A 21,852-nucleotide genomic window follows, 5' to 3' on the forward strand; every position below is an offset into this window, starting at 1 on the left:
TCTCGCACCGAGCCATGGCTTTAGCGTGCAGGTCGACGGGGTAGCCGCCAAATTTGCGCGCGCGTCCGTGCGTGTATGCATGAATGCATGTGCGCGCGCAAGAGTGTGTGTGTATGTGTGTTTATGCGTGTGTGCGCAGCCATCATTTATTGCGTCGGCGTGTGCGGCAGTAAAGATAGAGAGGGGAAGAATCGGTGCACGTTGACACGGAGGGTCTCATCATTTTTTTTTCTCCTCCGGATGGAGACGATGGATGCGGGCTCCGCCGGATCTCTGGCTGCGAACACGGCGGACGGACTCGATTTTCTATTCCAAACGCATCCGCATCTCCCCTATGTTGCAAGGTGTCTGTGCGAGGAGCCGCGGAGGAAATGAGAAGACGGCTGTATTTTGACTCACGCCTGTCGAGATGGTGAGTAAATTAAATGCAATGGGTGTTTTTTTTCTCTCTCTCTCTTTCTTTTTTTTCCTCTGTCCCTGCACCCCCCGCCACGGCTCAGCATCGCTACCTGATTTAAACGGCAAATCCTCCACAGCTAATTAGAAACCATAAAAAATGCCCTGAAAGGTGTTTTTTTTGTTTGTTTCCCATTTTCCACCGGATGTTTGGTTTCACGCTGCATTTCAGAATTTTTTAATGGACATCACTAGAAGAGGGTTTTTTTTCATATATGGATGTGACATGTGTTGTGATATATGTTCACCATCATCCTCTCCTTTATTTTCTTCTTTTTGGGCAGAGAGAGAAGCTGTAGAGTGAAATATTGCTGTGAATCACCACTATACTACTTCAGTGCGGTGTCACCCAGAAAGACAACCATTTTAAAGAGTGGCTCCTCCAGAGCATCACGTTTTAAAATGACCTTCAGTGCTTTGGTGCGTGGAAATTAATTCTCACCTGCGATCCGTCAGTGTTGCAGGACTTCCTAATCTAAAGCCGTGGTGAAATGGTGGTGAAACCCACAGCAGACATGATGTATTTCCCTCCATTGCACCCTTTAGCCTACCTGTTACTAAAGCCTCATTTGTGGGATTTGAAGCATCTCGGTGGCTGGGGATCCCAAAATAAATAAATGAATAAATAAAAATGTGGAGCTGCATGTCTTCCCCCCCCCCCCCCCCCCCCTCCCTCTGCTTCTCTCCAGTCATTTCAAACATAGCTCTGCTGCAGACTACTCACCCATGCGGTGCTCTTTTCGTGTCCCAAATACATCACTGTGCATTTGCCAAAAAACACAGCAGGATTTTCTTTAATAAATGTGAGGAAACGCATTGTGATCTCATTTCATGGAGAGAATGAAAACCGTGAAAGCCGTGTCGCTCGGCGATACTAAACTTTGACCTTTGCGGCATCACCAGGAAACACTATTACTTCCATCGCACGCTGCATATTTGACAGGGTGAGATCTGACCTCTGCGCTGACTGTTTTCATTTTCTATATGGTGTCAACATATGGAGCAACTGCATGGGCTGCGTCCTGTGTGTGAGGCGGGGAGCTTACCCTACAGCTGACACAAAGTGTGGTTCAGCTGTGTAAGAGGATTTGCCTACATGAAAATGTATTGATACCACAAGCCTTTACAAAAGAGCTGTGCTCGTTTGGCCTGGTTTATTTAGCCTCAGGGTGCAGATTTCTGTAGCATAATCAAAAACAATGATAGGAATGGAAGGGATAAAGACTTACATTGTTCCCTGTGCATCACACTCTGCAGATAAGAGCACTGAGCAACCTTGAGTTGTGGAGTCTGATCTGCTTCGTAACGCACACTGAAAACTAAACCATCTCCCGAGGTTTATATTTGCACTTGGCGTTTTAATCTGCCTTTATAGCCTCTTTATGCAAAATGCAGGTGTATCTGGACCCAGAGAGCAGAAGAAGCAGAGGGGGCCTTTCTGCTCCCCTCAGCCTTAAGATGGCAGCATTCTCTTTCAATACAGAGATGGACGCTCACGTTCATGCTTAACTGGAAAATTGCAAATAATGCAGATAATTAGTAAGCCATTTTTGAAGTAACTGTGGTGTCTTCAGTTTGTTTTCCCCCCACTAATGAGCAGATTTGTTTGTGGAGATAAAGCTTATTGCTGCATGCAGATTTCATATAACCTGCAGACATGCTTTTTCTATGGTGATGTTTTGTTTCTTTTCCCTCTTCGAGCCTAATTGATTTTTTTTTTCTCCTTCTCTCTGCTCACGTAAAGGAGGCATCGTTAAGAAGACCTGCACCCTCAAGATCAAACACACCCCATTAGATCATTAAAGTCATTATTATTCAGCTTAAGTGCCAGAAAGCGTCTCTTAGCTGCGACCTGCTTTTTTTTTTCTCTATGATCTCTGAAAAACCGAGAAGATTGATCCAACCGTCGATCCGATGTAGAAGCTGTTCCCTCCAGTTCCCACAACCTCGACTCTTGCTTGGATTTCAACGTTCAGTCAAATCCACCAGGTCTGTATAGTGATCTCCTCTGAGATGCTCCACATTATGTTTTTCTGAAGCATGATCCAAGTTGTTTTTGGTAAAGCTGCAAGTTTATGGGAATAGAAACACTAAATTCATTTGCAAATACTTTCAAGTCAGCTGTGACAAAGACACAAATAATGCACATAGCTTATGATCCAGTCTAATCCGGGGTAATTAATACATGCTGATAATCAGAAAGACCTTTCCATGATTAGGTGATTAGTGTTGATGCTGTACCGTGTTGTTCATGACTTTCCTCTTTGGGTTGCCCTTTCCAGGACGGAGTATGTCATCTACACCTTTTCACAGAATCCTACGACCCCTTCTGCTCGGTACCTTCGTTCTGGGATGCTTCGTGACTCTGTTTTTGATGTATTTTAAGCCATCCACCAGCTGGTTATCAGGTCCCGTAGAGTCGACGGTGTCCACAGACAGGGTCAAGAACATTTTCTCCACCAAGAGCGATAAAAACGTGACCACGGTGCTGATCTGGCTTTGGCCGTTCGGGCAAACCTATGACCTGAGCGTCTGCAGCTCCCTTTTTAACATCGAGGGCTGCTTCATCACAGCAGACAGGAATCTCTACAACAGGTCTGATGGGGTTGTCATCCATCACAGAGACATCGGCACTGACCTGTCCAACCTGCCGCCGCTCCAGCGGCCATCGTTCCAGAAGTGGATATGGATGAACCTGGAGTCGCCATCACACTCGTCCCAGCTTCCCGGGATAGAGAACCTGTTCAATCTGACTCTCAATTACCGTCAGGATGCTGACATTGAAGTGCCTTATGGGTCCATCGTAGCGGCAGAGGGCGAGGAGGACTTTGTGCCACCCAGCAAGAACAAGCTGATCTGCTGGATTGTAAGCAACTGGAACCAGGACCACGTGCGGGTGAAATATTACAATGAGCTGTACAAACACATCGAGGTTCACGCCTACGGACAGGCCTTTGGAGAGTACATCTCCGATCAGGACTACTTCCCCACCATAGCCAGCTGTAAGTTCTACCTGGCGTTCGAGAACTCCATCCACAAGGACTACATCACCGAGAAACTGTACAACCCGCTGTCTGTGGGCACGGTGCCAGTGGTTCTGGGCCCGCCCAGGCAGAACTACGAGAACTTCATCCAGGGGGACGCCTTCATCCACGTGAACGACTTCACCTCGCCCAAGGAGCTGGCCGAATACCTGCTGCTCCTGGACAAGAACGAGGAAATGTACCTCAGGTACTTTGAGTGGCGACGGCACTTTAAAGTAAAGAAGGCCTATTTCTGGGCAGAGCACACGTGTCTGGCTTGTGATTACCTGCGGAGGCACAAGGAGTACAAGGCATTCAATAACCTTGACAAGTGGTACTGGGGTGGATAGTGCTTTGAAGGGCTATGCAGTGCTTGTTATGTTGTTGAGGCAGTGCTTTAAGATTTTTGTCCTTCGGTTGACATGAAGGTTCATTACTGTTCAGTCAAGAGCAGCCAGAAGTGGTTTCCTATTGGCTCAGCGGCCCATTGAGACGTCCAGGCAGATTTTTGTTGTTTTTTTCCTTTTTTTAAAATCTGTTTTCTTTGGAAAGCCTTACTTTGCCTTTTTCGTTGATCATTAAATATTTTGTATTTCTTTTTAATGATTAATTTGATTGCACCACATTTTTTGAACGGATTTTGCTACCCATGATTTGCTTGATGTGAACACATTTGCTGCTATCTTTATGCTTATTTGACTTTTATTTGTGTGCTTGCTTGATTGTATGAATGTTCCTGTGCAACATTCATGATGCAAGGTTTTGTTTCGTTGTTTTTTTTTTCCCTCCCCTTTTTTGATATTCCCTATCCGTGAAGGGACATTGAAAAATTCTTGGCTGCAGAAGGAAGCGGACATAAAAGTGAAAATATTTATGTAATATTTATTCCAGTGAGGCATTATATGATTAAAGAAAAAACAACAATGTCATCTGTGATAGTGATGCAGTCACCTATGCAGTGTTTACTGGACTAAAATGTGAAAGTAATTCAATAGTGTCATGTACATATTGTGCATTTTTGGAATTATGTAGCTGTCAATTTTTTTCCTCCATATTTTTGTAATTTTTGCATTTGCACTGCTGATCTAAGCTAACTTCACATATTTACAGTGACAGCGACGGTCTTTGTCTCATGTAGATGCGGACGGCAGAAGGGGGGTGGGGGGGTCACCACCCCGGTAGTCAGCAGCAGCAGCAGCAGATGTGAGATGGAGGCTGTCATTTTTTTAATCAGGTGGTGAATTGTTCATACTCACATGTAGCATGTCACAGTGCATTTGGATCCCATGTGGATGATGATCGGTGCGGTACAGAGAAACTATTACTCTATATGGGAGCTTTACACTTGTCAATATGTTGTAATTTGAGTGGCTATTGTGCCAAGAAAGAGCACAAACCTTAATGCAGACAAGGCGTCAGATGAAGCTTTGCTCTCTGTGCTGAACCATCATCCCACAATGTGACCTTTGATATCGACACTGATCTTTCTTTAAGCGTGTTCCAGCAGATTTGATCACGGCAGCGGGTTGAGATAAAAGTGATCATTTGTGAAAATGTAAGGGATGTGAAATTTTTCCAGCCACTGTAAAAAAATTTCCATAACTGTCTTTACCTCAGTGTTGTTTGGTAGCCAGCATGCGAAAGGTTTGTTTTTCAATCTTTTTCTTTTTCTTTTTTTTCAAAGAATTTACAATCAACACTCAAGATCAAGCTGAAATCAGTATCTGTAGATAAGATATCACATCCCTTTCACACAGCTAATCCTCTGAACAATGCATTTTAACAGCACTCAGCAGCTATTGACATGATGTCTATGGTTTGTTTTTTTTTTTAAATGAGAGTACTGTGCAAAACCATGTCAACATTTTTATGCAAGACGAGCCGACGGCTTCTTGATTAACGTTTGTGTTTTCAGTCATCATTTTGATATTTTTCCACTGTCAACGGGACCATCAATGTAAATTAGAATGGATTTAATTATTTTTCTTATCGAGTATGGTTCCAGATGCCATAGTGAAATCTTGTATATAAACCTTGTAGTGAACCGAAGCACCAGTCGGATGGAACCAGCCCACTAACACAGATCATTCCCGCATGTGCAGCGGACCGAGAGACGCCGCCCCCCCCTCCATTCACGGGGAGAAGAAACCGTGTGTTGTATATATTTTTAATGTTCAAACGTCTTTATAACATGCAAGTGTTGTCAGGAAGTGAATGTGATTTAGCTGTAACTTTGTCAGTAACGGCTGGTGCTTCATGAGGCTGTGAATCGAATCGGAACGAAGAGACACTCGAAAAGGACGAACGGCGTCGGAGACAATGCTTTTAGTGTTGTGAGGTGAACTTTTTTTTTTTTTTTTTTTTTTGGTCAAACAGCAATTTTACATTTAAAACACGTTTTGTATTCGGTGGTAATCCTCTTGGCATGACCTAATTGAAAAAAAAAAATAAGAGTTGTGCCAAAATGCAGCAGAGATATAGCACTTTTCTTCATGTGGCGTTGTGTGACTCACTGTGCTCGTGGCCGTCTTAGATGGAGCTATTGTGAGTACAGAAACTGTCATCCAAGACCTCTGCCTGTCCTGTGGATGAACCATGAAACTGCCACTCATGGTTTCATATTGTACAGTCTGATCTCAAGTATGAAAACTGCTTCTTTTTTTTTGTCAAGTGTGGTTGGCAACTTTAAGGATCAAAAGTTTTAGATTTTTTTTTTTAATTTTTTTTTTACGTGTTGTCTGTCTCTTTCATCTTTTCTCTCTTTCTTTTTTTTTTTTATTTTTTGCACAAAATCAAACTGGGGGAGCCTCAGAGCTTCTCCGTGGCCCCATCTCCTGCTGTCTGAGTCTGTGAGTGTGTCACAGCCCCTCAGAGGGAATCAGGATGTCTCTGGATACTGTGTGGCCTGGCACTGCTTTTAAAGGTGTCCTTCTACTAAACGAAAACACACACACACACACACACACACACACACACACACACACACACACACAAAAACACTGTATACTGAGTGGGATGAAATCGACGAGTGTGGTTTCTTCACAACTGCTCGTTTTCTGCCAGTTCGCTGAGTCAATCAGTTTTTTGCCAAATCATTGAATTTTGCCAAATGTTGTGTTTTAACTGTAGATGTCTGATAGTGTCAAAAAGAAAATAAATATATTGACAAATGAGCAAACCTAAATGAATCATAAAGCATTTCTTTTTTTTTCTTTTTTTCCAATAAAAGCCGGGTCTGAAGATGTTTTTGTTGATCATTTATATTTAAAGCCTCACACACCCCCTGTGATCTCTGGCGCCACCCTGGGGGGGATTTGGACTCCTGGCAGGGATCTGGGTCTCAGTGTTGTATTATGTCCACTACTCTTAAGAGAGCTGTGTTAAGTTAAAAAAAAAAAAAATCAATGAGCAAGTTTTATAATTTCATGCGCCGTATTGCAGCCTCTTGAAGGCCGGTTTTGGCCCACAAACCTGATGTTTGACACCCTTGCTATTTGCTCTACAGGGTGATAATGTCCTCCAAAAACAATGTTGATTTATGTTAACAGTGTTTCTAAAGAAACGATGTTTGTCTTGTCACTTGCCAGGCTTAACTACTTCTGACATTTGGAAAAATCAAAACAAAACTTTATTATTGTCGTTCAGTATTGTCTTTCACGAAGGGCCTGATTAGTCTTTTCAACTATGCACGGCTCGAGGTACGCCAGCTTCCACTTGCCCTGTTACATTATCCTGAAGGGTTATATTTGGTATGTTGATGTTGGACTGTTGTCGCTGAAATGACCTGCGGCTGGCAGCAGGTAGAGCTCAAAACGAGAATAGATACCAACAGGAGAGTACTGTAACGGCATGTACCTATTAGGTATTCAATTAACTGTGTTGCTTGTCCTGCAGAAGCTGAGACTGGGTTGAAAAGTAACCTGTCCGGATTTAGTTTTAGCAAAACCAAAAACAAAAGCTGAGGTCAGAAAAGTAAAGGCAGGCGATATGGTCGGATGTCATGCATGTACTAAAACCTCAAAGTGCCGCATTGTTTTTTTGGAGCAACAAGATAAAAGTCCCTTTGAAAGACTTTCTGCAAGTTAGTGCACTGAAATATCAGGGGAAAGCTCCAGGGAGCATCTATAGGGTCTAAAGAGCTGCACGCGGCTGTGAAGTGTTCAGTTGCAGACCTCGGACCTCCGTCCTGAATGAAAACATTGTGTTTGTGCAGGCGTTCAATGAGACGAGTAGTGAAACTGCGCTGCTCTTATCATGAATATGCTTTCATAGCCAGTTGTTTGGTTAACCCAGACTAGCTTAGCATAAATCCAGGATATAATTACAGCTAATCACTCTCTGTTGGTTTAAGCTGCACTGAAGGAGCACAGCAATTTTAAAAGAAGCGTGAAGTAAATACATGTTTGTCTTGTTTCCAGTAACTAAACCAAGATAAGCTGACCAGCTGCTGGTTGTAAATTTACTGTACAGACATGAGGGTGTTAATAGCCTCGTATAAATATGAGTTTATCTGACTTTGACACAATTCTTGTATGAATGTGAAACTTCATTTTCCAGGTCAGACAGAATAAGACGGTCCAAACACATTTGGCTAACATGTGCTTTTCTATGTATATTAAATGAAATTTCCACAGCCATCGCCCCCTTACTGTTTTTTTTTTTTTTCCTCCAAACTGTGCCATGCAAGGCAAGCAGGCGTATTAATAGCAAACCTAAAATCCTTCATAAGAGATTGATGAGGCTGGAGAGAGTGTGTTGTGGTGGTTACGCCTGGATCCGCCGGCTGTTGTTAGTTACCCCGTATCCTCGCTAGCACTCTGGTATTTTGCGGCCGTCTCCTCCACCACCCAGAGATGAAGCATCTCGGACACGTCCGCCCCTCCCCGCGCGGAGCGACACAGGTCCAAGTGTGAGAGAGGAGTGTGTTGACGGGATCAGTGGCGCGAACCATCTATTGATATCAGTCGGGGATTAATTTGAAAGTTCAGGGGGGATTGGTCCTTCATGTTTGGGTAGCTCAAGAAAGTGCCACAGAGGAGGTCATTGTCCCCGGCACCGGATTTAATGTGCGCTCGGTTACATGCAACACAGGTCATCAATCTGCATTTAGAGGGATGTAAGCTATAGCCTGCAGCACACCTCACAGGGACTACGCCACGGCTTTTATAGCAGCAGAGGATCAAAAGGCTATGTGTGATTCAAAAAAGGGGATCTTTTTAACACGTTTCTGGGGGACTTTGGCCTGTAATCACTTCTTGAATCAGGGTATTTTTACTCTGGCGCTGCGTTTGAGGCTGCTGCAAGCTGCTCTTTTCCTGCAGAAAAGTCATAAAAGTCTACTGTACACTTCCTGCCCACCACTCGGCAGAAAGCTATTTGCAAATGTTCTTCGAATGTGATAATGATGCATACATTAGGCTCACAACACAGACTGTTTATGCCGGCGTTTCATGTGGAGGGACTTTGTCTTGACTCTTTGAAGAGTTTTGGCATCTTTCGTCTTGTTCCATTCGTGGCTGGTACAGGCTGCTCTGGTTCTACGGTTAAATCAAAATCTTCACTTCCTGCTCAGCACCAAGCAACTGATAGTAATGATTTACAGCAGTAACCAATATGCTAAGCAGAAAAAAGTACCTGCTTTTTTTTTTCTTTTTTTACATTTCATACAAATCCTGAAAAAGTTTTTTTTAAGCTGCATGGTTTGTATATTAGGAGGTTTTGCTGAGGAACAAAGTCATTTTTGTGGAGTCTGCTGTTGGAAGTTGAAGACTGAAATGTTGAATTTGTTCCTGAATGAGGTGTGTGAAGAATAAACTGATTACTGCTGCACTTGTGCCTTCAGGAATAGAATAATCGTACAAAAACTCACATTCTATACAAAAGTATACATAATTGTATGAAAAAAATGGTACTGTTGTAAAATTTTATTGACACACAAAAGCATCTAGAATCTTTTTTTTTTGGAGAGGGCTGAAATACACAAAAATATACACACATTACAACTATAGTCAGTGTTCAGTGTGATTGAAAACTGTCTGTTTGGTCGATCCCTGTGACAGGATACAACATTTTGACTTCACACCAGGCTGATTTTTACATCTTCTGTCCCAGAAACTCAAGGTCAAGATTTACTTTCTGTTACTTTTCACCTTTGTTTAGGATCTATTTTCACCTGTTGACAAACTGCTAGTAGAGAGGTGTCTAAACTTTGACCAACTTCAGACCTTGATCCATATTCAATGCTTAAAACCTGACCCACATATGGAGTCTGACTCCACTGTATGGTTTTAAAATCATCTCGAACAAAATGTTCCTGCTGGCGACCAAAATGTAAGAATGTAAAGTGATGAAAGATGGCAACTGAGTGTCTTCGCTCTATATTTTATGAATAATTCTGCATGTGAAATGTGAGCAGATGCAAATGCCACTAAATCTATGAGGCAAGAGATGGAAGATGAGGATATTTTAGTGGGGAACACATTCCTACAAGGAGACAGATTCTCTCCTCTCCGGCCGTGGAGATCATGTATCTGGCCCCGTGTCAGGTCCCGTCACCCACTCATACCATGACTCACTCTGGTGAGAACTGGGTAACAGAGTTGGTGGAGGCGCTGCCCGGCTCTCACAAGGCCTCCCTGAAGGGGTGTAAGGTTCTGCGAGACTGTAGTCTTGGTAGATTGTATCTCCTCGCCCCCCTGCAACCCCCTGTGTGGCTATCCTGTTCGGCAGAAAATGCGGCGTTGAAAGTGAGCTCGCCGCATCACAGAGGAGCACAGAAGACTGCTCTAAGGGACAGGTCTGTGTGAGTCCTCTTATTAACTACCAGAGCCGCCCCTCATCTCAACCTAATGGATCCCACTTATGCTGTCATCGCCATGCCAACCAGCTGTCAGCTTTGGTGCATCGAGTCCTTTGTGTTTCAGAGGGATGCAACTGTGTGGCGTTGATCTGTCTCAGCCTCCAACAAGCCTCCACCTCAAAGGAACCACCAAAGTAAATGCTTCTCTTCTTCTCCGAGATCCGTTGATTAAGAGGGGAAAAACAGCGACTGACACCTTATTGTAAAGCCTGAATACATTAAGATAAGAGGACACCCGAGTCCAGGTCAAAGAAAGGCCTATTTATTGAGGCTAGACAGGCCGCATACGAAATCTGTCGGCAGCTGTTGACTAGTTGACTTCAGAGGATTAAGCCAGCAAAAAGGAATATGCAAGATCAGCAAGGTTTCTGCTGAACAGAGTTGGCACCGGCTGCTGTGCAAGTTAATAATCCAAGAGACAAAGACGAACACATGTAATCTATCAGATCAAAGTCAACGGAGTTATAGCGGCGCCGCGAACGCGCCAGCCCCAACAGCGGATTCATTTTGTGCAAAAACAATATGCAGTAATCTCTGCTTTAATATCTGGTGAACAGCGCAGCGTGTTGACATGCAATTTATTTATTTATTTATTTTTTATGACTGTGATATCATGCCCACACACTCAAAGAGATGAGAGTTTTTGTTTGCTGGAGAATATAGGTCACCTCCTCTCTGCCTGGATGTCACATGGTAACAGACATACCGTGCAGCAATGCAACAAAGATTAGAAGCTTTTGAGAGGCAATGGCTATATTTGTCCTACAGTTGGTTCTGGGTTTAGTTGAGGTCTGCATGGCACTGAGATTTACAGGCGCCCATCTAGACATTAGCGGCGAGGGTGAGGATACAATACAGTTATAATTTTAATCCGGAGTCGCAGATTACTGGGTGTAATCCGGCGGATATGCCCACTCAGAACTGAGAAGAAGCTGAGGAATGGCTCCATCTGAGAACAGAAATATTTCACAGAAACTTTCCCACACTTGTATTCCTGGTGTGACGTACTTATTTTGTGCTGAGGGTCTTATGTAACACTTCGTGTGGGTCAAAAATAACACAGCCTTGCATTATCCCTCAGAGTTTTGTGGAAACCACCTACAGACGCATGCAGAGCCGCGTCCCATCACCGTCGACTGATCCCAAAGGGGGATTACATTTACTACATGTGTAATTCGAGATGCACTGCTGTACAAGGAGCTTTATTTGAGTGAAGAAGATGGAGGAGAAGAGAGTTCATCCACAGAGATGCATTCCTCCTTGCCTCATCACTCTCTCTGACCTTCCTGTGTGTGTGTTTGTGTGTGTGTGTGAAGGATTAGGCCCGTGGGCTGGGCTGGTGGTCTTCCCAGGCTATTTTTATGAAGATGATAGTCCCCCTGATCCTTTTGGAAAATTGATAGGACCACATGGTTCAAAATTCAAATGTAATTAGCTGACTGTCAGTCAAATATGTGGGTGAATTTGAATATTTAATCAGGTGGGAGAGAGAGAGACAGACCTGTGGATGATGGAAGCAAACAAAGTGGGAGTCTGGAAATAGCTCCGCAGCTTCTGTCCGCTTTTGTTGCTCAACAATGAGTTTTAAATGCGGCTACAAGAGGATGGCTATTAGCAAGATGGCCATCGCTTAAATTGTCATTTCTGCTCCTCCTCTTTCGTTTCGCTGAGGATGGATTGAACATCCACAGGCCTGCAGCGTCTCCCTTCTGAAGTGCTGCCAAGGCCCTCTCAATAGCCACTGAGAGGTCCTGGCAATATAGTTCAGTACCTGGCAACCACAAAGCTGCTGGCACCTACCTCTCATAAACCATCTGCAACTGCTTGTGTGTGTAGCAGGAACTGACAGAGGCCACAAGTGTGTCCAGAACTCATCACGACATCGAACTGGCCAAACTATCCCCGCTATGGTGCTAATGACCAAACCCGACACTGTCAGGACAAGATTAAGATGAAATCTAACCTTTTATCAGATTTAGGTAATTAACAATTTGTCTCTGACTTCAATTTCCCCCAACAGTCATGTTCTTCTTGCCGAGTTGCAGTGGTTTCCAGTATTTTTGGATGAAGCAACGTCGATTAAATCCGTTCAATGGGCTGGTGATCCGTGCAGCGTCAGCTCCCTTAAAAGGTTCAGAATGATGTCGGCGAGCATGTCCATTCTCCCCAGAGATTACCGCTAATAAGAGACCCTGTATTTATAGAAGAGCCCCCCGAGCGGACACCCCCATAATCCTGCCTGACCCCTTTTTCATCCCCGTGTCCGCCGCTCAGCCTCCACAGTCCCTGCATTCAGCCTCAGCCTGTATCAACTGAGGTACAGACTTCATGAACACAACACTGCTTTTCCACGTCTTTCTTTTTTTTTTTCCTTCTTTCAAAGAAGGAGAAAATTGCTTGGCTTCCTCTGTACTTGCTTGTTGAGAAGGGAGAAGAAATTGTCTGGACTATTACTGAGCACTTTCAGTCTTACCTGTTCCTTCTTATTGTCCAGCTTTCCTGCTTCTCTTTTGACCCACAGCTAAGAAGAGCAGACCGCGATGTCTATGCCCGAGCGCTTCGACTGCCATTACTGCAAAGACTCCCTGCTGGGGAAGAAGTACATAATGAAAGAGGACACACAGTACTGCACTAAGTGCTATGAGAACCTGTTTGCGAACTGTTGTGAGGGTTGCTCTTTACCGATTGGCTCTAACTGCAAGGTAAGTAGAACAACGAGCACTGATCTGAGAATAACGACTCCCATGTCAGTAATGTGAATTTAAATTATCTACTCGTGTATTTCCAGTGAGATCTAGTCTGTCTTACAGTTTCTCTTGAAGTTTTTTTTTTTTTTCTTTTCGAACACATATAAATTTTCCATGGATGCTTGAAGTTAAAGAAATCTTTTAAATGCCATGTTAAATATGCACAGGACCTGTCCTACAAGGACCGCCACTGGCATGAGCAGTGCTTCAAATGTTCAAAGTGCAGCCGCTCTCTGGTGGAGAAGGCCTTCGCCGCCAAGGATGATTTGCTGCTGTGCACCGAGTGCCACGCCAATGACTACTCGTCCAAGTGCAACACCTGCAAGAAAACCGTCATGCCAGGTATCACGAAGATACCTAGATATCATGGAGCACAATTGTAAATAGGTCAATGATTGATGTTATAAATCATTTAGAACCAACTTTAACCAGAACTGAGCAGAAAATAGTGAAGATATCAGTATTAGAGCCACAGCTACTTTACTGCTCGCGAAACAATATTAACATTCAGGTGAGTTTGTGAGAGCAGACAGCGTTGTACAGCTTAATTATTCCAAAATGAGTCTGTTAGCAGTTCAGATTGTTGTTTTATAATTAAAAAAAAGAACATATTAAATTTATGTGTTTGGTAACTACAAATGACTGAACTAAATCTAAGTGAAAATCATATTACTTACAATAATTAAGAAGTAGTATTGAGTATTTTTTCATATAAATTATTGCACCATCTGTTAGCTGCTTTGGACTTTCCAAATTCAGAGATTAACTCAATAAAAATCACAACAAAACACTTTCTAAAACTAAAACATTCACATGTATATGGGAAAAAATTAACACTTTATGAATTATTCAAGAATTATTTTTTGCAAGGTATGACTATAAGGGTCATATACTTAAAGCTGTATAGTTTCCTAACCTTTTAGATGACAATTGAAAATTCAGTTTATTATGAAGCCACAGAGTCGTGGAGTCAGATTTGAATCCTTCTGTTTTGTACGTTTCCTTTTGGGATGAGATTACATCTATTTAACCGTGTAACTCTGTGAACTCTGACACTGTGCTGTGCTGAAGTGACATTAAGATAAAGAGATATGTTAAAATCTAAATTATCTACACTGGAAAAAAAAAAGAAAGGAAAATACACACCCAATGCAAATTTAGGTACAATAACATTTGCATACATTGTTACAAGTTTTATCACATGTAACACAACAAACAAAACCTTACATTGTTTCTATTATTCCCAAATGTTTTACAAAGAATACATAGATGAGACAGTCTCTTTCCAACAGAGAAAGCAGGGCTATTTTCAGCTGCAGGGAGTTTCTGTCATGGAGGTACCATATGCTGACGGAGCTGTTCTCCTCCTGTGTGCCAGGTTCTCGTAAAATGGAATACAAGGGGAACAGCTGGCATGAGACCTGCTTCCTTTGCCACCGCTGCCAGCAGCCAATAGGAACCAAGTCCTTCATCCCTAAAGACGCCGGTTACTTTTGTGTGCCCTGCTTCGAGAAGCAGTTTGCATACCAGTGCTGCGCCTGTAAGAAGGTAGGGTTACAGCTGAGCGCCTCACGTGTATCGACTGATGCGGTAAATCTCCTGACTCGGAGGTTTGCTTACCTTGAGGCTGCAAAGTCAACTGACAAAACGCTGAGAGAATGACATTGTGAGAGTTTCGGCAGTCTCTTTTTCTTTTTTTTTCTTTTTTTCTCTGACACGGATTTGTGATATTTTCAAGGCTATAACCACAGGTGGAGTCACCTACCAGGAGAAGCCCTGGCACCGGGAGTGTTTCCTCTGCATTGGCTGCAGGAAGCAGCTGTCAGGCCAGCGATTCACCTCTCGGGAAGATTACCCGTACTGCCTCGAATGCTTCAGCAACCTGTATGCAAAGAAGTGTGTGGGCTGCACCAAGGCTATTACTAGTGAGTCACAAGCTGTGTTTATGTTTCATTCACTCCGACACCAGGCTGTTCTTCTTGTATTTAAAACCCTCACTTACACTTACATAGGAACCTTCAGGTAGAGAATGGACAGGTTTTTCATTAACCTTTGCAGCATGAAAATAAGGAAATCTTTGTTGTTCTGCAGGTCTGGCCGGGGCCAAGTACATCTCCTTTGAGGAGCGCCAGTGGCACAGCGAGTGCTTCACCTGCATGCAGTGCGCGATATCGCTGGTGGGACGCGGATTCCTCACCAAGCGCGACAACGTTCTGTGCACCGACTGCGGCAGGGAGAAATGACCTTTTCGTGGAAGGATCCCACCTTTGGTCCCAGTGACAACAACAGCTCATAGTCTCATACAGATGTTGCCGAGCCGTGATGAAAAATACCTTATTAGCATGCCTGGTACATACACAAACTGAATGTCAAAAGCTTGTTTTGCTGCTGTGAATGACCATGGCTTCTCTTCCACACACTGCCACAGAAAGACGCATAAACTACACTTCACTGCACAATCTTCCACTATTTACATTACATTATACACAACATCACGTCAAAACAATTGCCAAATAAATTTCGTCAAAATGTTTGATGCTTAAAATAGGTTTAATCTTCATTATACTGATGATTTTATTGCATAGTTAGATGGAAGAGAGCCATACTAATGCAACAATAAATGATGCATGATTTGCCTGGTTTTTCATGTGAAATGCTTCGAACTCTAAAAGCTGTTGCAATAAACACAATTCGAGACTGTTTTTTCTGATCTTGTGTCTCTCTGACAATCTAGTAGTAAAACTACTTGAGGCGTTATAGATGCACACGGTTGTAGAGCCGCTGTCTCTCTTCATTCTTATCACCGTTAGCTCTAAAAAGCCGGCGCTTCATGGTTGCCACTTCACTCAGCCCGTGCTTACTCACAAGGCGTCCCTCGTCCTGAACTAGCTCAGCCCTCCTGAGAGCAACATGAGCCATGTCTGACAAAGCTGCAGACATGAGAAGGCTGGCACGAAAGGCTCGACTTGGTACAGTGATGCATAACAAACCAACACGGTGACCTGGAAACACCCGGACAGAAGACACAGCTTAGGAAAAGGTAGAGGGATCCTAAAAACGAATAGATGAGACATGAATGGTGAATGGGCGTTACGTTGTTAGGAGCATTCACCATTTCACACATAAATGAAGACGGCTGCAATGCAAGGAGCTCAGTCCATCCATCGGGAGCAGGTTGGAGTTCTGATCTGGACGCGACCTGCTCTGCCAACCGACGGCTGGCAGTTTACCTCAGCTGTTTTATTGAAGCTTCTTTTCTTTGTGATAGTTTATAAATCCCTTGAAGGTCCAGATTATTTAGTATCTTCCTTCAATTATTCTGTGACACTTCGAATTTCAGTGCTGAGCATTTTTTGTCTTGAGTTAAAAAAAAAAAAAAAAAAAAAAAAAAAAAAACTCAGCTGCCTTTTGAAAAAGCAAAAACTGCTATCACGGTCTAAAAGTAAGTTGTGACAGTTATAACTGTAATGGTAGGTTCAAAAAGCAGATCTTTTTAAGAGCATATTCATTCATTGGACTATGATTGCTATAAAAAACACACACACACACCCCAGCTGTACTGTTGCCTCTTGACCTCTTCACACTCAAGTCATGCAGTTTGTAAACACGCCATATATAGTGTGTTGTGCACATCACTGCTTCCTGTGTGTCTATTATCCACTGACCACTTCGGCCTTTCCACATACCAAGCACACCAATGACCGCCGCTGCGGCCACCTCTAAACATCCGTCTTCCTCACCATCGCACGTTGCAGCGACGCTTGTAAAAAGCTGGTTTTCTTGGTGAGGGCGCTGGATGAGTTGTGTAAGTGTCCTCACATGGCAGGATGAGCGCCGTAAAAACGCTGACATGGACTTCCTGTCAGGATATAGTCACATGGGACACAGAAGTACTTTATAGTACATAAACTTGTGGAGGAATTAGAGGGAGACTGAACAGCAGAGAGGTAGGGGTGTCTGATTTTATATATTTCACTGAAGAATAGCAGCAGCTTTGATTTGAGCAGATATATATTTCATGCCGGTTTTTCACAGTAAAAAGATTTAGTATTAAAGAATTATTTTCCACTCTGCTTGCTGGTGAGTTATTGCTTGACTTCAGCTGCATTTGCCTCTTTAATCTTTTCAGAACCATCATCCATAAACTTGCACAATGGCTTTTAGAGCCTTCAGACTGTCACATGTGTACGAAAAGCAAGCGGCATCAAAAGAAAAGGGCAAATCCGGCATTCACTGCGTCGAGTGCTACGACCGAAATGTGTACGTGGGGACGAGAGACGCATCAGTCCAGCACTTCATCACCACCGGTGACACGAACGGAGACCTGAGTCTCGGTTCAAGCGGACTCAGAGAAGGTAGGGCAAGGAAACTGGGCTCAAGCAACCCCGTCGCCCAGCTGAGGACAGTCCCAGTTTTCAACCATCTGCTGATCCTGTGGGACCGCAGCATCAGCGCCCTCAACATGTTCTCCTTGGAGCCGGTGTCAGCTCTGAAGAAGATCCAGCACGTGTCTTTGTTCGAGGTGTGCGACTCGTCAGCGCGGACAGGAAGTGTGGAGATGGTGACGTCATCCAGCCGCCGGAAGGTGATCCGGATCCACGCGGTGGGAGTGGACCGGTGGGAGGTCGTCAAAGAAATCCCTATGCAGCAAGATCCAGTGGCCTTGGCGGTGGATGGAGCGAGCCTGTGCGTTGCCACTAGCGACAGGTATCTCCTCTGTGACACTCAGAGCGGGAGCAGCGAGGAGCTTTTCCCTCACGATCACAGCAGGCAGCACGTTGTGGTCGCCTCGGTGGGGCCAGGCGAGTTCCTCCTGAACGGGCCTGAATATTTAGGTGAGAGCAACTGTAACGGCCTGCCTGGTGCAGATGTCATGTATGCATACAGCAGAAATGCATCTGATATCAGATCACACACAGATCCATGCAGCCCGAGGCTGTTTGTTTTACCAACATATTACTTCTCCGCCCTCGTCCCTTCAGGCATGTTTGTGATGAAGACAGGGATATGCCAGCGCCCTCCCCTGCAGTGGCCCCAGGAGGTGCTGGCAGCCAGAGTATGTTTCCCTTACATACTAACCCTGCAGCCCCAAACGTTGTCTGTCTACAGCATGTTAGATCAGCAGTGCAAACAGACTGTGAGTCTCAATGAAGCAAAGGGGCTTCTTTCCACATCAGGTAAACCGACACATCAATTCACCGCAGATTGTAGACTGAAAATATGCCAAAACCTCAGCTGTGTTTTATTTTTTTCGAAGATGCTGCCGTGTTGCTCTCCGTTTGCACTTGTTCAATCATTCATTCTTTGCTCCTGCCGTTCCCACGCACGGAGTGTTTCTTAAAAAAAAAAAAAACAAATCTCCCCTCAGATGGTGCGCTGGTGTTCACAGAGAGAGACATTTTCAGCCTGAGCATGGTGCCGTTCAGGGAGCAGATCCAGGCTCTCGCAGGACATGAGAGGTTTGAGGAGGCCTTGTTGCTGCTGGAGGGAGTTCAAAGTCATCGACCACTGGATTCACACAAGGTGAAATGTGACTTATAGACACACAGCGGGGCACAAAGTGTCCCTGCTTTGAAATGTGGCTGTTTGTGTGACTTCACTTCTTTTTCATTATTTTTCTCCTTTTGCAGTTTGACTACTGTTTGCTCCTGCAGGGCAGCACACAACGCTGCTGTCATTCCAGTACTTTATAAAGTCACAAGTAGCACTGATGCGTAGATAACATGCATGCATCATAAACCCAGCTGGCATGGCATCATAGCCTCCGATTTTAATATTCCATCGCTGCGGACCAGATTGTCTAAAGACGTCAGGCTGCAGACTGATGACATTAATGTGAGTTTGTTGTAGGTGTGCTCCGGCTGAACAAACGCAACCGAGGGGAGCAGATGGTGTCTGACATTTAGAGTAATCTGCACCACATCTCACATTACAGGTTAAAGGTGTTCCCTGTTAGAATTAACACGCGGATCAATTATCATTCGCCGTGATTTGTTTCCCTGTGAGCTGCTCTCCACCAGATACTCACAAAGTCTTCTGCCTCACTTATTTTTTAGTCCACATATTAATGCATAAAGTATGTTCATGCAATGTGTGCCTGCTTCTGAAAGGGCTTATTATTTATTTATTTATTTGTTTTTTGAATTTAACTGGCAGGAGTTGCAGAAGGCCATCACTTGCCTGGCTGGATTTGCTCATTTTTACCAGGAGGGCTTTTCAGATGCCAGAGATCTGTTCATGTGAGAGTAAAAACCTCATTATCACGACACTCAAAACTCTAAATAAAACAAAACGCTACGGGCATGTGGAGTGTCCATTTTCTGGTGATATCACACTGACGAGTAACACAAATCAATACTAATTTCCTATTTGAACAGCAAAGGAGAGCTGGACCCCAGAGAAATCATCCATCTCTACCCCGACGTGCAGCTGTGTCTCGCCCAGGACTTTCAATCTGGCCTTGATCAAGGAAACAAGAGCAGGGACCTCCAGGTGCTCTGGCAGGAGGACAGGAACACATTTCATCATTACCTGGAATTCCTGGGAGATCTGCTCAGGGCGGTCAGGGGGACCGAGCAAGGCCTGAGGTGCAGTGAGGAGGTGGACAGCGCCCTCCTGAGGTTATATGTCATACTGGAGGACACGGAAAATCTGCAGCAGCTTGTGGCTCTTCCTAATGAGTGCAGCCTGGACCACTGCGTCCCTGTGCTTGAGCAAAACAACAGGTGAAGAATCAAGATGGCTCAAGACTTTCAGCCACACGTCTGAAATAGCAACACTTTGCTTCATCTTAATGTGAGGATAATTCCCACAGTGTCTAAAGGTTTATGATCTCTGATTTCCAGGTTGTTTGCTTTAGGCTGCCTCTATAAAAGCCATGGAATGGAAACTGAAGCAATAAAGGTAAAATTTCATCTAAACACAACAATAAAATTAATGCACACTGCATGTGGGAAGTAGTGTGAGTTATGTTGTTATATTCTTCCAGACCTGGGTGAAGATAACGGAAGACCTCCACAGAGATCCTGCATGCTCAGATGTGTATGGGCACATAGTGAAAACACTCAGTGAGCTGAAAAGCCCAGATATTGTGTGGGCATTTGCAGACTGGACTCTGCAACAAAACCAGGAGGTGAGGTTTTCTTTTTTTTTTCCATTTTCTATGCTCTCAGCTAAACTGCAGAGGGCAGAGTTGTACAATGTGTGTCTCAGATCAAATCATGTTGACATGCTATTTCCTAGACTGATGAAAATAACCCATTCATTTAACTATTCACTCATTCAATTTAACAATCTTGCCTTATTTGACAAAGACAGGGGTGCAGATTTTCACCAGGCGTCCGCCAGATGACCTATTTGACGCAAACGACGTCCTCACTCTCCTGCACAAGTATCCCCTGGCTCTGCTTTTGTATCTTGAATTCCTAATCAATGATCTTAACAATGAGGTGTGTGCAGCAGCGGCTACCTAATCTAATTCTCTGGCTCCTTTATCCAATGCACGGAGACATAATTAATGTAATCTGTCCTCAGGAGGAGAGCTATCACAACCGCTTGGCCCTGGCATATGTTACTCAAGCTCTGAGACAGGAGGAGGAAGAACAGTCAGATGTGAGAGAGACCAGAGGGAAGCTGCAGCAGCTGCTGTGGGAATCCAAATTCTATAACATCTCTGTTGTGTATGGTGTGTGGCTGCTTCATGAGATAATTAGTACTATCAGTAAAAGAAAGACAGCAAAATGTATTTTCTTTTCTGATTACAGAGAGTGTAAAATCAACAACCCTGCACACTGAGAAGGCCATTCTCCTTGGTAGGAGAGGTGAACACTTGCAGGCCCTTCAGACCCTCGTGCATCTGGAGAAAGACCTCCGAGCAGCAGAGCTGTACTGCTGCAGGGCTGCCCGGGGCCGGGACTTCAAGTCCAAGGAGGTCTTGCTCCTCAGCCTGCTCCAGGTCTACCTGAGCTCCCAGGATCTCATAAGTGCTGCCGTGGATCTGCTCAACAGTCACCCTCAGGCCTTCTCAGTGGAGACTGTGATCCAGCTGCTTCCTGAAACCTGGTCCGTTCAGCTGGTCTCCCAGTTTTTAGTCGGATCCTACCGGCGAGTCTTTCACCAGAGGCAGACGGTGAGGCTGCAGAGGGCCTTGTCCCAGGCGGAGCTCTTGAGGCACAAAGCCATTTGGGTGAGCGCTATAGCATATTTAAAAAAAATGTTTCACTGCAGTGAACATTGCGTGTAATCGTGCCTCCTGTTTTGTTCTCTGGTCCGCAGCTCCAGGCCTCAAAAACAATGTTCAGAGTGCTGAAAGAGCAGAAGTGCAGGGTCTGTCAAAGAGAACTTGCAGAGCCCCAGTTTTCCTGCAACCTGCAAGGAGAGCTGATTCATGTCACTTGCACCGGCTGCTCTGCGTAATAAAGATATCAATACGCCAAAGTACCCGTCTGTTGTTGCTTTTTTGTGAAAATGTGTGTCTTTACACTCTTGAGAGCCACACTCATTTCTAGCTAGTTAAGCGTCTCTTTTCCCAACCGATCATTTCGCCAGATTAGACTGTGTCATCGGGGCTAAGCCTACAAGGATTCAATTCATGGACTGTGGAACAGACATGTTCTCTAATTAGATAAAAGAAAATATATTGTGCAAATAACCGGTTTCAGAATGCAAGAGAGCAAAGAGTGCAGTTTTTCAGGGCGTAGTGTCTGGAGCCACTTCCTAAAAAGCACAGTGGACTGCAATAGCTATAAAGCCAGTTGTGGAGGACACT

General features: G+C 44.2%; 3 protein-coding genes across 3 annotated transcripts; all 3 read left to right on the top strand.

The window, feature by feature from the left end:
- The first annotated feature begins 205 nt into the window (after positions 1-205).
- Positions 206-4,241, top strand: fut9a (fucosyltransferase 9a). The gene is made up of 3 exons (XM_030116123.1): positions 206-412; positions 2,201-2,445; positions 2,739-4,241. The coding sequence occupies exon 3, from the start codon at positions 2,747-2,749 to the stop codon at positions 3,827-3,829; it is 1,083 nt and encodes a 360-aa protein (XP_029971983.1). The 5' UTR covers positions 206-412; positions 2,201-2,445; positions 2,739-2,746; the 3' UTR covers positions 3,830-4,241.
- Positions 4,242-12,582: 8,341 nt separating this feature from the next.
- Positions 12,583-15,785, top strand: LOC115406248 (four and a half LIM domains protein 2-like). The gene is made up of 6 exons (XM_030116125.1): positions 12,583-12,655; positions 12,860-13,040; positions 13,253-13,427; positions 14,464-14,633; positions 14,824-15,010; positions 15,177-15,785. The coding sequence occupies exons 2-6, from the start codon at positions 12,879-12,881 to the stop codon at positions 15,326-15,328; spliced, it is 846 nt and encodes a 281-aa protein (XP_029971985.1). The 5' UTR covers positions 12,583-12,655; positions 12,860-12,878; the 3' UTR covers positions 15,329-15,785.
- Positions 15,786-17,000: 1,215 nt separating this feature from the next.
- Positions 17,001-21,500, top strand: LOC115406244 (transforming growth factor-beta receptor-associated protein 1-like). Its single transcript, XM_030116119.1, has 12 exons — positions 17,001-17,032; positions 17,215-17,920; positions 18,068-18,262; positions 18,454-18,608; positions 19,242-19,324; positions 19,463-19,810; positions 19,931-19,988; positions 20,074-20,217; positions 20,399-20,533; positions 20,619-20,769; positions 20,849-21,270; positions 21,360-21,500. The coding sequence occupies exons 2-12, from the start codon at positions 17,239-17,241 to the stop codon at positions 21,498-21,500; spliced, it is 2,514 nt and encodes an 837-aa protein (XP_029971979.1). The 5' UTR covers positions 17,001-17,032; positions 17,215-17,238.
- Positions 21,501-21,852: the final 352 nt, after the last annotated feature.

The sequence above is a fragment of the Salarias fasciatus genome, chromosome 19, assembly GCF_902148845.1.
Source record: "Salarias fasciatus chromosome 19, fSalaFa1.1, whole genome shotgun sequence".
NCBI classification, from domain to species: Eukaryota; Metazoa; Chordata; class Actinopteri; order Blenniiformes; family Blenniidae; genus Salarias; species Salarias fasciatus.

What these genes read in the sequence shown, in the direction of transcription:
- fut9a (XM_030116123.1), top strand. Translation starts at nt 2,747, where the DNA reads ATGTCATCTACACCTTTTCACAGAATCCTACGACCCCTTCTGCTCGGT.
- LOC115406248 (XM_030116125.1), top strand. Translation starts at nt 12,879, where the DNA reads ATGTCTATGCCCGAGCGCTTCGACTGCCATTACTGCAAAGACTCCCTG. An exon ending in CGATTGGCTCTAACTGCAAG is followed by an intron (nt 13,041 to 13,252) that starts GTAAGTAGAACA and finishes AAATATGCACAG; the next exon opens with GACCTGTCCTACAAGGACCG. An exon ending in AGTGCTGCGCCTGTAAGAAG is followed by an intron (nt 14,634 to 14,823) that starts GTAGGGTTACAG and finishes GATATTTTCAAG; the next exon opens with GCTATAACCACAGGTGGAGT.
- LOC115406244 (XM_030116119.1), top strand. Translation starts at nt 17,239, where the DNA reads ATGGCTTTTAGAGCCTTCAGACTGTCACATGTGTACGAAAAGCAAGCG. An exon ending in TAACATCTCTGTTGTGTATG is followed by an intron (nt 20,770 to 20,848) that starts GTGTGTGGCTGC and finishes TTCTGATTACAG; the next exon opens with AGAGTGTAAAATCAACAACC. An exon ending in TGAGGCACAAAGCCATTTGG is followed by an intron (nt 21,271 to 21,359) that starts GTGAGCGCTATA and finishes TCTGGTCCGCAG; the next exon opens with CTCCAGGCCTCAAAAACAAT.